Raw genomic sequence first — 16,687 nt, 5'->3', positions numbered from 1 at the left:
TCACTATTCTGAAAACATGCACAAAAATGAAGCTGCTAAATTAAAGCCTGTACCATTCCCAATGACTGAGGAATGGGAATGGCACAAAAAGCCTCCCTGACTCGTTCTGTTGAAACCATACTTCTGCAGATGACCAACATTACCAGAGGAAGTCTTAGAGCAGAGATGGGACAGAGGGGGCATCTGCAGCTGAAGGCCTGGTCTGTGTGCATGATTTTGCAAAGGAATGTAGCAGCTCTTGTGTTATTTCTGATGCAGCAATTGCTCTCCAGAGGTCCTCTCCAAGCACCTTCACCTGGAATTTAGCCTTGAACAAAGCCAATACAAAAAAGTCATGATGATATTGTGATTGACAAAGTTATATCTTGACTCACATGGATTCCTAAAGGAGTTTCCAAAAAAAAACAACCAAAAAACCAAGGCATATCAGAAAAAAACAAAATAAGAGGATGTTTCAGGGACCTCATTAAAAATTAATAGAGATTTTTGTCTTTCAAAGTTTTATCATCTCTCAGACAGTAAAGATAAAGCTCTTAGCTCACTCATTTTGTTATGGAAAGAGAGAGCCAGATGATCAGCTGATACCAATTATAAGTTATTGGTCAAGATTACAGAAGGAAATGAAATATGGGGGCCGACTGATCCAATTTCTAGCAGCACTGAACTGGAGCAGATGTGAGCATCGAGCCCTGCAGTCCTTTCCTCCCACATGTCTTTTTCTCCTCTGAATGGTAACCCATGAAGGGAAAACTTGGCTTCTCAGTAAGTTCCCGTACTCCATCTAGGTTCCACTCCTTTGCATTCTGACAGTATGCAGAGACCACAAAAGTCCCCAGTGAACTCAGGGTGTTCACCTCCATTCCACTTTTCTCATCATATGCATATGGAAATGAATATTTACTAGCTGCTTGGAAGAGTCAGTACAGAACATTTACTCATGTGAAAAAAATGGAAAAAACCCTATCCTGTGGAGCTAGATTAATTTTTCAACACAAATGTTATTTTCTGAAAGAAAGAAACCTCACTAATTTCCTCTAATTTTTTTCTGATTAAAAAAACCCACCACTTTACACTACTATTTCACATTAGCTCACCATTTGCCCAGAACATCTAACACTAATCTTCCTGTGTAATACAAAGTTTGCTAGAATTTTCTGTTCACTCAGCTACTTTCTTTGGACACGTAGAAAAGCCGTTCATATACCTGATTCTATTTCTCTAAGTTTTCTAGTCATTCTGAACATCTCCAGGGCTCTCAAAAAGAGGAGTATTTGGCCACTCTTTAAATACATTTTAGGATTTGTGCACAGTGAGGTTGTTGTAACTAGTGTATCAAGATGAGTGTCATTTAATGCACAGCTAATAGGTATTTTTCTTTAAAAAAACAGATTTTTATTTTAAAAACCCCACTTTGTTAACCAAAAGAAAATTATGAAATGAATGTGCAAAACCGCTGTGACAGAACCCACAAATGTATTCTTTCACCTTTTAATTACATCAGGCTTTATAATTATATCTTTGTATGACTTTTTATCCTTGTTTTTTGCATTAGCGTGCTTTATCCTCTTCACTGATGAGTTTTTAATTTAAAAGTTACAGCTGATTTGATTGTTCATTCACAACTGCATCTGCTGCAGCAATTAAACTTTTGATTGTGCAATCACTTGCTGTCATCACATAGCAGTGGGATGCAGTCGGATGGCAAACACACACATACATTAAAGCTACAGGAAGACTGTAAATAAATAAAAAGTAACCAAAGTAGTTTTTTACATGCTGAATCAAAAAGAAAGGAATGTTTTGACACTGCAGTGACAGTGGGAGGGAAGGGAATGTGATATGCCAGACGCAGAAGATGCCAGATATGCGGCTGTTTGCAGAGCAATGTAGAACAAGTATAAAATCTGCGCCGCCGTTCCCACCCTGGCAGCTTGGCTGTCTGCATTGTACAGGTTCAGATCTCTGACAGTCTCTTGATCCACTCTCACAGCGCAGAAATCAGGCTGGCATGCCAGAGACAAGGTAGCTTAAAGCCATTCACCTTCTAGATTGAGATGCAGTAACACTATGAGTGTTGCAGAAGAGTCCTGCAAATCTCAGATATCATTTTGATAGTTTCAAAGGCTTTATTGGGGATGGAAAATTTTCCTAAAAATGTTCACCTTCTGTAGCCATGTGACTATGACAATCACCAACATTTCCTTACAAGGAAATACAGACATCCATTTACAGCTCTTACAGTTACGAAGAAAAGCTGTGAAATGTGAAACTTACTCTTAAAAGTTAGAAGTCAGGAGAAAAATAACAATAATTTTAAATCATTCCACTTTGAAGCTATTAATGATTATTCTTGGCACCCAATTTTTTACTTGTTTTTTACTTCAAGTTAGAAAACAGCAGAAAAGCCATAAAAATTCTTTAGGGACTGTGTCTTTACATCTGCAGAAGAAGAAACCAATGTAGCAAGGAAAAAGAAAAAATATTTTTTATTCCCTACTAAACAACATTACATACTGAAATATACATATCTTTGGTATCTTCAGTAGAGTGTATCTAGTACCAAACAGCTTCTTACAAGCAGTGTAAAATTTTAATTTCTGTTTTGGTCCAAACTGTTCTAGCAGGGAACAATTTGAAGACTGGAAGGATGGGACAAGCCTATTTTGTCCTGGCCTATCAAATTATTCCTTTTCCCAAAACTACCCACAGTGTTGGAAGCATTGGAAATTGGTTTTATAAAAGTACTTGGCTTGGCTTCTAAACACACCTTTGCTCTACTGTTAGAGAAACACTATGGTGTATGCTGATAAATAAATGAGTTTTAAGTTTCAGGTTTACTTGATGAACTTCTCCAAGTTCATATAAAAACAAAAAAAGAAAAGGAAAAAAGTGAGGAACTTTCTTATTCATAAAGCATCTTGTAATTAGTAACACTATTGTGTTTCTCATCTTCTCATCTATACACAGCTGAATTTTATATTTATCACAGGCACGTCACACAATTAAGAGATTCATTTGCCTCCAGGATGTTTATACACCAGCTCTCTCCGTGGTTGCACAGGAGGCTGAGCAGGAAGCAGGACAGTCCTGCTTCCCACAAGTGACTGGCTTTTTGAACTTCAGCCTGGATGGGCAGAAGATTAAAATCCAGTCATCACACAAGTGTGCTTTACTTGTATAAAATATGACTTTCCTCTGGTGTGATGTGCACCTTGGATTTTTAATACTTGAATTCTCTCTAAGTTAGAGAGTTTAGAATTCTCTAAATTCTACAGAATTGACTATATTCCCTAAAAAATAGTTTATTTATTTATACCACTACCAGTGAATTTTTGCCTTGGTTCCATATTGTTTACTCTTGTAAGACATATCTTTGAAATCTACTGAGTTGCTTATATAATTAAGGACTGTGTGTTCAGACATCTAGAAAATTCACATTGCTGGTTCTACGTTTAAAAAGAAGACGTCAAAGTAGCTGCAATCAACCCAGAGAAATTCCTTTCTTGGCATATTACAGTGATGTACACTAGAGAATAGCCATGAATACTATAATTATTTTAGGTAGAGATTGCCTATGTTACCATCAAAACAGCTACTTAAACAGTGGGGGGTTAAAACCCAAAAAAAGATGGGGGGTTAAAACCCAAAAAATCTCTTAAATCTACTCAAAACAAATGAAGTTAATTTAGTGAATATTTACATATTTTGTGATAGTTTTATCACTTTTCTTTATAAGGACAGCTTTGAGAAAATCCCACAAGTAAGGAAACAATTACTGGTCTAAGTCTTTTTAGCCATGTGGTGACAATCTAAAAAGCTTCTATAAAAAAAGTCTCCCTTGCTGAATTGTTTTTTACAGTCTCACAGGTATGCTACACAAAGGCCACAAAACCATCAGTAGCAATATATTAAAATATATTCTGTGACATGGGTTGCTAGGAAGAAACATGTTTATTATGCAAAAGCTAGGGTAGTATATCGCAAAACTTACAAAAATGACATCTGTCAAAAGTCAGCTTTTCTTCTAGCTTGAGGAGAGGCGAGGAGAGGAGAGGATTTGAATTGGAAGGGAGCTACAATGATCATCTCATCTTACTGCTCAAGCACCAACATTTAAAGCATGTTATTAAGGGCATTGTCCAAATGACTCTGGCAGGCTGACACTGCAAATATGGGGCATCAACTCCTCTCTAGGAAGCCTGTTCCAGAGTTTGACCATCCTCTTGGTAAAGAAATGCTTTCTAATGCCCACTCCAAATCTCCCTTGATGGATGCAGCTTTGAAATATTCCCAGAATTTTTTCATGGGCTACTACAGCATGCCCAATATACAGCATTGTTTGCAACAGGGAATCCGAGGGAGCACACTGAACTGACTGCACAAAACAACACTGGAACAAAGGTCAACAATGGAATAAAAACCAAGGTAAGTTAGACTGGTTTAAAACAAGGTTGAAATTGTTTCTATTTCACTGGCTGAAAGATTCCAGTTGACATAGTGTTGGTGGAAAAAAAGATACTTCAGTCTTCTTCATATCTTTTTAAACAATTTTTTTTTCTTTGCAAGTATAATTCAATTTTTATTTTGGCTTTCTCTGTAACTAAGACTTTTATTTCAAAGTCTTGCTTTTTGTCAGAGCAGCGAAGAAAACTCAATTTAAGATAGAACCTCAGGCATGCAGAATATATCAAATAAAACTGAAAACACATTTCTTCCCCATTTCCTACACTATAAACAAGACAAATACTTCATCACACACATGCACAAATTCCACAGTCCTGGCCACCATGAAGTAACAAAAAGAGAGAAGCTCTGAGAATTAAACTAAAGCAACCTTAGTCCCCCTGTCTTCCCAGGACTCAGCACCCTGTGCTGCCCTTTGCCTGGACACAGGTGCACACATGTGGAAAGGCCCATCATCTGCTGTTCATCCCACCACGAGAAAAGAAGTGCAGTGTTACGGCTGGAAGGACATGAATAAGCCTTTCTGATGTAGTCCTCTGCCTCCAGTTCCCTACCTATTACTTAGGTTTGGCAGCTTGTGACTGAGGCTGAGATAGCCAGTACCATGTTTGGCCTAGATGAGAAAGGTGTGGAGGTCTCAGAGTTGGTGCAGCACCTCTTGTTGTGCCTTCTGCATCACCAGTGTTCTTTGAGCTGTAGCCTTTGGGGATCTCTGAACCTCAACCCTAAAAACCCTAAAAGCAGTTTGGGGTTGAGGATGAGGCCCTCAGTGACGTTTTACCAGGCAGAGAAATGATCAAGTAGAGATACCACCCAGAAGATAACACTTCTGTCACAAGCAATAAACTGCTCTTTTATTCCAGCCTCCCAAGGGAATGTGTGGAACTGGTCCTGTCTTTCAGCTCCTTATGTTACATTTATCTGCCATATTATTCAAACAGCACATATAATTGTAGAATATTCAAAAGTGCAGAAAAAAATCACTTTCATTAACTCCTATAAAACTGTGATGGACATCATATATTAAGAATAGAAAGTATAAACAAGACATCAATTAATCTAATTTCTCCAATTTGAGGCAATTCAAGGAAGGTACGGTGTGGAAGAGAACCCTGCCAAACTAAGTGCCTGGGCACTGAAAATTAGGCACTTGCTTAAGTGCTTTGAGGGACAGGAGACCAAAACAACTTTATGGACTAATATAGTTATTTTTTTTCCAAAATGGTGAAAGATGTGCCTGGCAGGGCTTTCCCATGTCCCTTTGATTGCACCACTGCACCCATTTTTCCTTGTCCTCTCAAATTAGTCAATATTTGTGAAATGCATTCGAACTGCACTGTTTCCTTTAAAATAACCTCTCGTACAGCGTCATGCAGGCCCTGGTTGAGGCAATGCTCCCAAAATGATGTCAATGGGAGCCTTGCCCAAGAAAGGACTATAGAATTCAGCTATATGTGAAGAAAGGCTTGAAACAATGGAGCATGGTATCAGGATAAGACTTTATATTTCAAGCATATATTTATTCTTTACACTAAATCACTGAGAGTGTGGGGAGAAGAGGGGGATGTCACTTTGGAAAACCATATGGTACTTTGATTTCCAAGCCAGAACTTTGCATACTGAATGTTTATAGAATCTAGTGATATTCTCTCCTTTCTGTTTATTTCTGTCACCCAGAGAAACTCTGGCCAAGCACCAATCAAATATCCAAGCAAGCACGGGGAAGGAGGGAAAACAGCTCACCACTAGGCTTATAATTAGCAACCTAAACCTGGAAGGAGGTGCTTGGGAAGTGCCTCTGATGCGTCTGGATTCCAGCGCTCACCGCATGTCACGAGTGGTTTCGGAAATTGAGTTCTCAGTCTCTGCAAGGGGTAGGGAAGACATACACAGTATTTTTGGCTAGACTGAGCAGGGACATATGTGGAGCAGCTGCAAAAGCAGACATCCGTCTGCTCTCAGGGATCGGTGTAGGAACAAAAATGCACCTCTCAGTGATGACAGCTAACTTGCTCCTGGCGTCTCCCGGGTTAGCTGTGTCTCCCTACCTGTGGCACACAGGGCTGCTGCATTTACTTTGCTTCAAATAAAAACAATGCAGAGTGTCCTCCTTATCACCCTGTACTTAGGAGAGTAATTGAAGGAGTTATTGAGATACATAGAAGATCTGAAATCTATCTTAATAGGAGACAATCTTCATATGCAAGCTCTAGACTTGATATAGAAACCTTCAGGTCTTTTTCCTTGGGAGTCTTATTCCCTTCCCTGCTCTTATCTGCTTACCCTTTCCTTTGAGTGTGAGAGCTAGCAATCTCCAATTCCCTTTCATTTTTCAGAAACAGTAAAAGGATTACAAAAAGCATAACAAGCTCACAACTCAATACACAGTATTTTATGAACAGGAGCAGCTTTCACTGCCGATCACCCTCAGCATTACTTTTAGACAGAATCCAGGATGCTGCTGGTGCACTTCCTGTTGCTGCTGTACTAAGTATGGTCTTATTAGCATTAGAGAGGTCTTAGCATTACACAGGATAGAACTCACCTAATTTTGCCTATATATATATATGTAACTTCTAATTAATAGTAAGTTTTTGCATACCATGAAAATAGCAACAATTTTAGAATCAGATTAAAGCTACTGACCAAACAAAACTTGTATCTTTGATATGGAAAACTCTTTCATTTTTATAATTTCCTTTTGCTATGAAATTTGTGCTCAAAAGTTCCTTTCTCTATTCTTGAAACAACTATTTACTAAGAAAAACATACTTATTGAAGGTTGCCAAAAGTGTAATAACCCCACATCTGTTATACTTCAAGTATATATTTTCTAAAACATTTGATATTTACTTCACATGTAATAACAGTTATTAAATCTTTCTTAAGTCTGCTTTGTGGAACCATAATGTAAAGCACTACACGCATGGGAGAAGCACCATGGGAGCAAATGCAAAAAGGGAGTAGAAGTGTTAGTAGCTGAGTAACTTACTAGTCACATTACAAACTACAACCCAGGGAAGCATAGTAAGAGGAGTACTGGAAGTCTGGAAACCCTGCAGGATGATGAGTTTTAAGAGGTCCAACATAATTCATTTAAAGTTTTAAATCTGTTAGATAATTTATAGATCAACAAATATGTAAAAACAGAAGAGATTCCTGTAATCTACACTACTGAATCTACTAGATAAGGACATAAACTTCAACTAGTAGCTCAAATTAGAGAAAATTAGCTGTTTAAAAAAGCCTTCTTTTGGGTTAAATTTTCCACAGTGTGGCAACATTTCCCCAGGGCTGGTGGTGGCTCTTTGCAGGCTTTGCACTGCAAGCCTCACCCCAGCCATGAGCTGGAAAGACACTACTGACTGCATTACAGGAGAAGACGAGCTCTCTGACTGAACTGATCCTCTTTCCTTTTGAATTTTAACAAGCTTTGTGCATTAAACTCTCTTTAATTGCCAGAGTAGCCAGGAAACAGGCACAGTCACAGTTAATTGTTCATACCTATTCCACTTGAGAATTCAAGTGAGCCTCCCAGCAACAGGACACAAGGAAATGGCCTCAAGCTGTGCCATGGGAAGTTCAAGTTGGACATCAGGAAGAATTTCTTCACAGAAAGGGTGAGTTAAGCATTGGAACAGCTGCCCAGGGAAGCAGTGTAGTCACCATCCCTGGAAGTGTTCAAAAAACAACTGGATGTGGCACTTAATGCTATGACTTAGTTGACAAAGTGGTGTTTGCTTAAAGAATGGACTCTATGATCTAGGAGGTCTTTTCCAACCTTATTGATTCCATGATCCTATGTTTTTCAGTGGGTCCTGAATATATAAGCCATTGAGATGAACAATGCCTTCTAAAACAAGTTTTTAGTCATGTTTGGAACAAAGTACAAAGAGAGCTGACTGCTTTCCAGACATTTTTATGCATATGTGGGTGCCATGGTAATATGCACCAATAATGAACGATAATCCCCATGTTAACAGTTGCAAAAAAGTCATCTTATTTATCCATAAGATTTTTTTAAAAAACATTAAGGTGACAGCTTGCTTCACATGAATGTGTTTCTTATAGGACAGCACAATGAAATACAATACTTTTCCTAAATCTCAAAATTGCTTCTTAATGTTCTTCAGAAAATACAGTCAGGAACTGCAGTCTAGATCATGCTGGACAAAGGTGGTGACTAACATAGTAAGTTACAATTAGCTTATTTGTAATGTCTCAAAAGACAATCAATAACATAAAGACCTTCATTTATATCTATCAAACCCACATATACTCCTTTTAATTGAAAAGCTCTTAACTCCAGTCATTTCCTGGATATAAAGCTACCTTACTCGAGCTCCAGCATTTTTAATTTCCCGTGCATTGAAAAGCAGCATCCTCAGCTCACAAGTAATGCTTACATAAAAGCCTTGCAGTCAGATCTCTTGGTGCCACATTGTTTTTCAGGATATGAAGACAACAGTAATGTAAACACTCTGCTACTGCAGAATAAACACCATGTAGCCACAAAGCAGTGATGACATCACCTGTAAATTATATGGGATTAATTTTCTGCAATGTAAACTGACTTTCTATGTCTCCTGTTCCTCAATGCACTCTAAAACAGTTTGTTGAGAACAATTAATATTCCAGTTTTAAAGCAAAGATAATTCCTCCTTAGGGCATTACTTCATATCTCACCTTTTGTGTATCTAAAAATCTTGCTTCCTCCCTCCTGGATGAGAATGTCCTTGCTCAAACAACACATTTAAATGCTATTGATGTTTCACAGCTGACTCAGGTATGCCTAAGTCAAAAGCTTGCAGGGAATAGAATTTTAAGTAGCCAGACATGCTTCTGCAGCTTATTTCCCTAGAGTTTATACAAATAACACAAGAACAGCTGTATTGGATCAGAGCTAACATAGATGTAGCCCACTAACCTGTCTCTATCGGTGGCCAGAAAGGGATTCCTACTGAAGAGAATAAGATTAGGGAAAGGATGTAGCGATACATCCCCAGAATAAGCTCTCCACTTTAAGAGATCTGCAGACCTGAGATTTCTACTCCTGTAACTGCAAGTTAAGTGTGATTCCAGCATCCAGGTATTACATTTAGGAATGTGTTTTCTTTGGAAACTATTCTTTAAGATAAAAAAATTACTGATTTAAGCAGTAACATATGATATTAAGCAAATATTTCTATAAAGGAGTTAACACTGAACTTCACATATGTTTCACAATAACCTTTTACTCAACCAGTTTGAGAAGTTGTGGATGCCCCACACCTTGTGTTATAGGCCAGGCTGGATGGGGCTCTAAACAACCCATGGCAGGGGGGGTAGAAACTGGATGACCTTTCAGGTACCTTCCAACCCAAGCCATTCTATGATTCTATGATATATTCCTGTCATAAAAAATACTGTGTTAAAAACACATGTAGGATAATGGACATTATTATTTTTAAAATCCCAAATCTTAATTGTTGTATCTGGATGAACGGCTTTATCTTCCTTTTTTTTTCCTCCTTGCCAATTCTCTGAAAGAGCTGATAAGATAACACATTTGATTCTATGACTATGGCAAGCAAAGTACATTCAAATCTTTACCTCATCTGTGCTTACTAATGTACTGCTTCAAATAAAGTTACCCCAGAGTGACAATCAATCTCTCAAGGTGCAGAAATAATATGCGAAAGCCTTTCTGCTTTTCAAACTAGAGTGGCAATAATGGGATCTTCACAGAAATCCCTTCTACATATTTGCCTCCTCTCAGGAAGGCTTCTTAGCTGTAATTTAGTCTATCAATAATTCTCCATCTTTCATGTGGTACATACCTTGCATATACACAGCTCTCATGGATTCTTCTTTTTGTTTTGAAACATCTCAGAAGTTGGAAATTGCCATCACAGAACTTCTAATGAACTCAGCTAAAAAGACACTGACCCTTATCCATTCTCACATTCAAAGCACAGACACAGAGTATCAATTCATTCTAGAACTTCTCAAAACATTTTTTTTTTCATTCTGATGGAGACAAGCAGCACCAACAGGTGCTAATTCATAATTTGGGCGATGAAAGGATCAATAATTTATTGTAGTGCCCTGTGGTATCATGCTGAATGAAATGCTCATCAGGAACCAAAGTGGATGTAACTTGGAAAAAAAACCCAGCCTGTTAAAAAAAACCAAAACTTTTGAGGACATCAAACTTAGCAACTGAGTGTTTAACTCTCAACAATATCCAGAACTTCAAGTGGAGAGAAGATTCTTCTGCTTACCATTTGTAGAAAAATAAAGATGACATTGAGCATCTGAATCCTTCTTTACATCACTCTTTACTGGACTTGGCCTTGTTTACTTTACAAGACAGACATGTGTTTCTGGTATGATGACCTTGTGGCCAAGTTTGTCTGCAAGAAGTTTTTGCACTTGAAGAATGCTGCATATTGATTTTTCCCTCTGGTTCTGAATAGGTTTCTGCCAGCTTTGCTCCTCTTTCAACTTCATTTACTTTTGTCAACTCATATGTCAGAGATTAGAAGTCTCATGGAAAAAATATGAGTGAGAGCAATACTTTCATTCATAAGTAAGATTTGTGGCCAAAAGGTGTGACCCTTTTTTAATACCAGCATGCTGTATAGTCACCAGCAAACAACATGATGAGCCAAGTTCATATAATTAATAAATTGCTTCAGATTGACTTGGGAAAGAGAAGAGGACACAAACAGAAAAACTGAACACATATGTGCATGACACTGCATGACTTGCACTCTAAATTTGAGGTCATTGATACGTTCAATCAACTAAAAAAAATAATTGTGCAAATTTGCCTCTGCAGTTTTTCTTCCATACCTTTTTGCACTAGTAAGGAAATAAATGTATGGCTTACCTTTCAAAACCAATCTGCCGCAATGTTTTCTCCCATGTCGAACCTGCACAAAGAGGAGAAAAAGCAAACACCCTCAGTGAAGAACCTTTTTTGTGTGAACACTCTTTTCCTTTCCTTGTGCAGCTGGGATCTGTATATTAAGGAGATTTTTCCACCTCTAGAGAAGCACCTGTAAATAACATGTGTTTTCCCCAGAGTGGAGAGCTGTTGAGAGAGGCTACCACGGGGTGACGTAACAGTGAGAGGGGTATCAGCCCATACAACTTTACATTGCAGAGCAGCTACAGTTCACTGCAATTCCAAGGGTGGTCTCTGCTAGAGCAATGTGATCTGGACGCGCTGAGCTGGCATCTCACATCACACACTCTTCACATTTCAGCTTTTCACTTTACTGTAGTTTGCCTGATTCTTGCTGAAAGCTTTACAGCTCCTTATGAAATTCAGCCCTTTTATTTTTAAGCAAAAGCATGAACATGTATTTCTTCTTTATTGTTTAACCCTTCATATTCATACAAACAGCTGCAAAGGACTCTTTCTCAAAATAATCAAGGACTCAGCCCCAAAAACCACTCAAATATGCAGACTCATCCATTGCCCTCAATATTTCTGACACACTTAATACAAATTTTACTGAGATTTTCTCCAAAATAACCTCCAGACACACTTCAAGTACTAGGCATTCAGTTTTCAGCTCTTGGTAGTTTTCTTAGCTTTTTGCCAACCCCCCTTCTTTTTTCCCCAACTATTATGAGGTCATTATAAACACAGGCTACTAAGAGCACAAATATCTCAAGTCATGTAGGTCTGCTCAGCAAATGTGTAGGAGGACATGAAGCTGCATCATAGTTTGCTCTCTGTCCTTTTATGCTGCTGTGGGAAATGCAACAGGACTGCATGCCATGTAAGCAACTACAGTTCTTTTTGAATGATTCATCTCAATCATTCATGGAATTCTCAAAATCGGAGAAGAGACAATAATTCCTGTTGCTGGTGCATTCCATCACCTAAAGGGAAATATAAATTAGGAACAAAAAGATTCCCTGTGAGTGACATTAAGCAGCACTTTTAATTGCCCCCATTCAGAGCAAAGCAGGTACGGATTTCAGGCCCATATCCAGCAAAACACAAAGCAGAGACTTCAAGAACAAGGTGGAGAAAGCTCTACCTTTACTATATGGGAAAAAATATAAGTTAAATTCTGTTCTGGAATAACTGAGCAGTGTTGATTGTTTGATGAGTAGCAAGAGCTTCTACTGGGGCACCCAGTATTTGTCTGAGGTGGGGTAAGACTTCTGCCTGCACAGCTACATAAGACAATACACTCATCACACTGAGTTAATATTTTATGAAAATAAGTTCTCTAAAGACACCTCTAAAGCAGGACAAGAAATACTCTCACACATTTATTTAAAAAAATGTGAAAAACAAAAATAATGTCTAGCATAATGAACCATAAATGATTGAGATAAATAAAGACCCGTTCCATTAATGTATCCCCCAAACCCATTATCTTCTGCTCATCTCTGGAGTGCAACTGGTTTCACACAGCATCTATGAATCAAGCCATTGTTAAAAAGGTGACTGTACCACTCTACAGGTGGCAGGGCAGACACAAGCAATTCTCCATATATTTTATGTAATCCTGATGACTTTGGAAGAGTAGCCAACTCTGAAGATTTGAAGAGTGTTGAAGAAAAGAAATCTCAACAGCACCTCCTAAAGCAAAGACCAGTACTGGCATCTTTAGTCTGAGTTTCTATGCCTTCCACTGTTATGTATAATTGTGTATGAATTTTTCACCCCATGACTGGCTACACTTCATTCATAATATATAGATAGAGTCCTACTGGAGAGAGAGGGTGGGGAGAGAAAGAGAGAGAAAGGAAAAAAGCTATAGAGGAAAGGGAATTGGGTCTCCATTGGTTTGAAATAATCTTTTGGCTGCAGCTGGACACCAGAATACTCTTTGAAATGCATCTGACTCCTCTGAAGTAAAGCCTGCCAAGAACACAACTAACATTTCATATTAAAAAAACAAATCTTTTTTATGGAGTCTTATTTTAAAATGTTTATGATCTAAACATTGTGTTTTAAGACTTGCCAATTCCATTCACAATAGTATCAACTTCTACACCACACTAAGAGCCAAAAGTACATACCCTGAGGTAACAGAAGCACTAAAAAGAATAGCGCTTTTAAAAGTCTAAAAAACCTACTATTTGATTGAAACCTTACCCGTTGCTTCCAAAACATAAAACAGGGTTTATGTCACGTAATTCTCATTAAAATAAAAAAAGGAGTTAATCAAGAATTAAAGACTTGATCTTGCTCCCAAGGAAATCAATAGGCATTTGGCTATTCAATTCAGTCTTTCTCTCTGCTAGGACTGGGGAAAATATTCACCCCTTGACTTTCAGAATCAATCAACTACTACACTCGAGTTACTAAGTTAAGGTGGCTTCCCTTTGCCTTTTTTTTTTTTTTAAATACCATATCTGTTTATAAGAATGCCTTCTTAATCTGATACCCATGTAATTAAGTTTTTTTTCCAAATATTTTCTCCAGAGTGCCTGATCATTCTCATTTATTCCAAAAATTCTGTTTTACATTAACAACTCTAACGTCAATATTCTTCAAAGAAATGAAGCATAATGCATTTCCAGAATTTCTGCTCACATTTAATAGGAGCAATAGTAACATGCAAACCATGTCCACATATGCACTCAATGAAATCCTAGCATATGAATGAGAGTATAAGAATGTGAGATTTAGTAAGATAAAATCCAGAACATCCTCCTTAAGTGAAAAGTTGCCTTCTTTGACAGGTAGGCTTTCATTCACAAGGCAGTTGCCATATTTAGTTTGGCTTGGTTACAACTCTCTGCTTACTATGAACTTACTATGGATGAGAGGATTCACACACCACTGCTAGGTTGTTCACCTTTACAAAACATGAAGGTTCTTTGCTGCTGAAGTGCACTGGTGGGCATAGGGAAAACATACAATAACATATTCACTGGATCACAGAATCATGGAGTACCAGGTAAGAAAGGACATCAAAGATCATCTGGTCCAACCTTGGAAGCACAGGCTAGACAAGATACCCCAGCATCCTGTCTAGCTGGGTGTTGAAAGTGACCAATATTGGGGGAAGAATACTGGGTAAATGATTTTCATCCTTTTATGGAGGTTGCACAGCTATTCACCTTGAGCCATATCATGCCCTATCTGCCACTGCTGCACAGATCTGTAGCTGTTGAGGGAGAAGACTGGCATGCATTGTAATTGAAACTCATTCTTTGTCATTCCCATGCACATGTGCATGAAGGTCTCTGTGGATCCTGTGGTCCCCATGACTATGTGCAGTGATTATCAACAGCTTGCTGCCTTCTCATTTCTCCAGAGTTCGTGGCTACTTTAAGAATTACATGCCTGTGCCTGACTCTGCTCTTGAGGCTTTCTAACAGTAAGAATAATAATTCTTGCATTTTTTTTCTCACTGTGATCTGACATAAGGACGAGAGAAGAAAAATAGGGCTTAACTGAACCAAAAGACAATGTTTGACATTTTTCAGTAAGCATTAAGTGAGCCTGTCAAAATTCAAGTATACAATCAGAATTATATGAAGATCTCCAAAGACTGGAATAGGAAGAAACATCTGTTAATTCCATAAATCCAAAGTTAAACGTTTTTTTGAGCCTGTCCATGGGGCGTCACAGAGAGTCACCCAGACTCTCCAAAGGAACAAGCAACGTACCAGACATACCCCATCACACTTAGATCATGAGTAACATGCATGTGTGATGTACATAAACCTGTTATGATACTTCAGAAACAGGCAGATATTCTTGCAAGTAACTTCAGTGATCTTTATCCTAACATTTTGAAGGAAAAGAATTTTGGAAGAACAGCTGAATTTGTAATGATTAAAATATTCCTATCAGTTTCAAAACTTTGATCTTAAACCTCTGACACTTACTGGTATACTCCAAACCATGGAAAAAAAAAAAAAAAAAAAGGGAAAAAGCTCTTTCACACATTCAAGAGTTACTAAACAGAGATACAGAATACTCCAGAAATTGAAAGAAACACTTTGCTAAACCTTTCCATTTCAAGTGCCACTTCTCTCAACTCCGCTTCTCAAACAACACAGAACAGAGCAGAAGTTTGCAGAGTCCAGCACCACCAGACTAGCCGGGGGATCTGAGTTTCTTGAATGCACACTTTACAGCTCTCAAAAAGTTGAATTAACACATTGTCTTGTCTTGCTACAGATTCATTTTCAGTGGATACACACATACTATATAAACCACTTGAGGGTCTGCAGTCTATTTTCAATGTATTGGGAAACATTGCTCTGCTGTGTATTCTCCTTCATCATCTCAGTACTTACCAACAAGTAACTAACAAGTGTTACAACTACTAATGAGCTGAAATCTTCACACCTGATAAAAACTGCCATATTTGGAACATATTTGTTTCAGCAGCTTCATATATTATTAACGGCCTTTACAGTTGCTTGTTCCTAGTAACAAGCTTCTATCTTCTTCCAAACAAAAACTAAAACAACTATGTTTTTTTTCAGAAATCCTACTTTTTTTTTTTGCTTTTTAATAAATATAAAACCATAGGTTTTATGAAACCAAACTGTAGTTTTGACTAGAGAAATGTAGGTGGCATAGGGAAGAATTTTTCTTACTTGCTGCACAGTACCATAGAGGTACCATTAATATTTGGCCATCCAATAGTTAGTTCCATGCAACGTGACTCTTATAGAAATAATAATTTCTCTCATGTGAAGGACATCAGGCAATGCTACCTTGGCATTTAGCATCCATCTGTCTATTTTGAGAAAAAAAGCTCTCTTACACTTCCTCTTCCCTTGATTCAAATTACTTAGCCTGTACACTGCACTCATCACTTTGCAATTTTATCTCCAGTCTATCATCTGGGATAATGACAACACTTTATTTTAGCATGACATCTCCTAGTATGGCATATTACTACTCTGCTGTATTCATGCTGATGTTTTAATTCAGAACTGGAGAGTATTTCTTGGGCAATTTTTTTACCATGCTTTGGTTTGCACAACAGAGCAATCTTCAAATGCACAAACTGGATTCCTTTCCCATGAAACTAAAGCACAGCCCAAGGACCCAACTGCTGTGTTTCAGCCACCCTTGTCTGAATGACCAGAGTAGAACTAATTCACACTCAAAACACATTAAAACATAGCAGACAAGGACTCTGCACCAAATGCTTCACCCTTATCATACTGTGCTGCTTGCTGAGACAGATGCAGCTCACTCCACCACTCCTTGTGCCTGTCCTGGTGTGCTCCCAGAAAA

General features: G+C 38.1%; 1 protein-coding gene across 1 annotated transcript in view; it reads right to left on the bottom strand.

Annotated features, from left to right (window-relative positions):
• The window catches only part of PIEZO2 (piezo type mechanosensitive ion channel component 2), a 234,887-nt gene that overhangs the window by 140,497 nt on the left and 77,703 nt on the right, over positions 1 to 16,687 (bottom strand). Inside the window, exon 3 of the mRNA XM_053956157.1 lies at positions 11,339 to 11,381. Coding sequence (XP_053812132.1) covers positions 11,339 to 11,381 — 43 coding nt within the window. The remainder of the gene's footprint in view (positions 1 to 11,338; positions 11,382 to 16,687) is intronic.

The sequence above is a fragment of the Vidua chalybeata genome, chromosome 1, assembly GCF_026979565.1.
Source record: "Vidua chalybeata isolate OUT-0048 chromosome 1, bVidCha1 merged haplotype, whole genome shotgun sequence".
In the NCBI taxonomy this organism is placed as follows: domain Eukaryota; kingdom Metazoa; phylum Chordata; class Aves; order Passeriformes; family Viduidae; genus Vidua; species Vidua chalybeata.
This window is presented reverse-complemented; position numbering and strand designations above follow the sequence as displayed.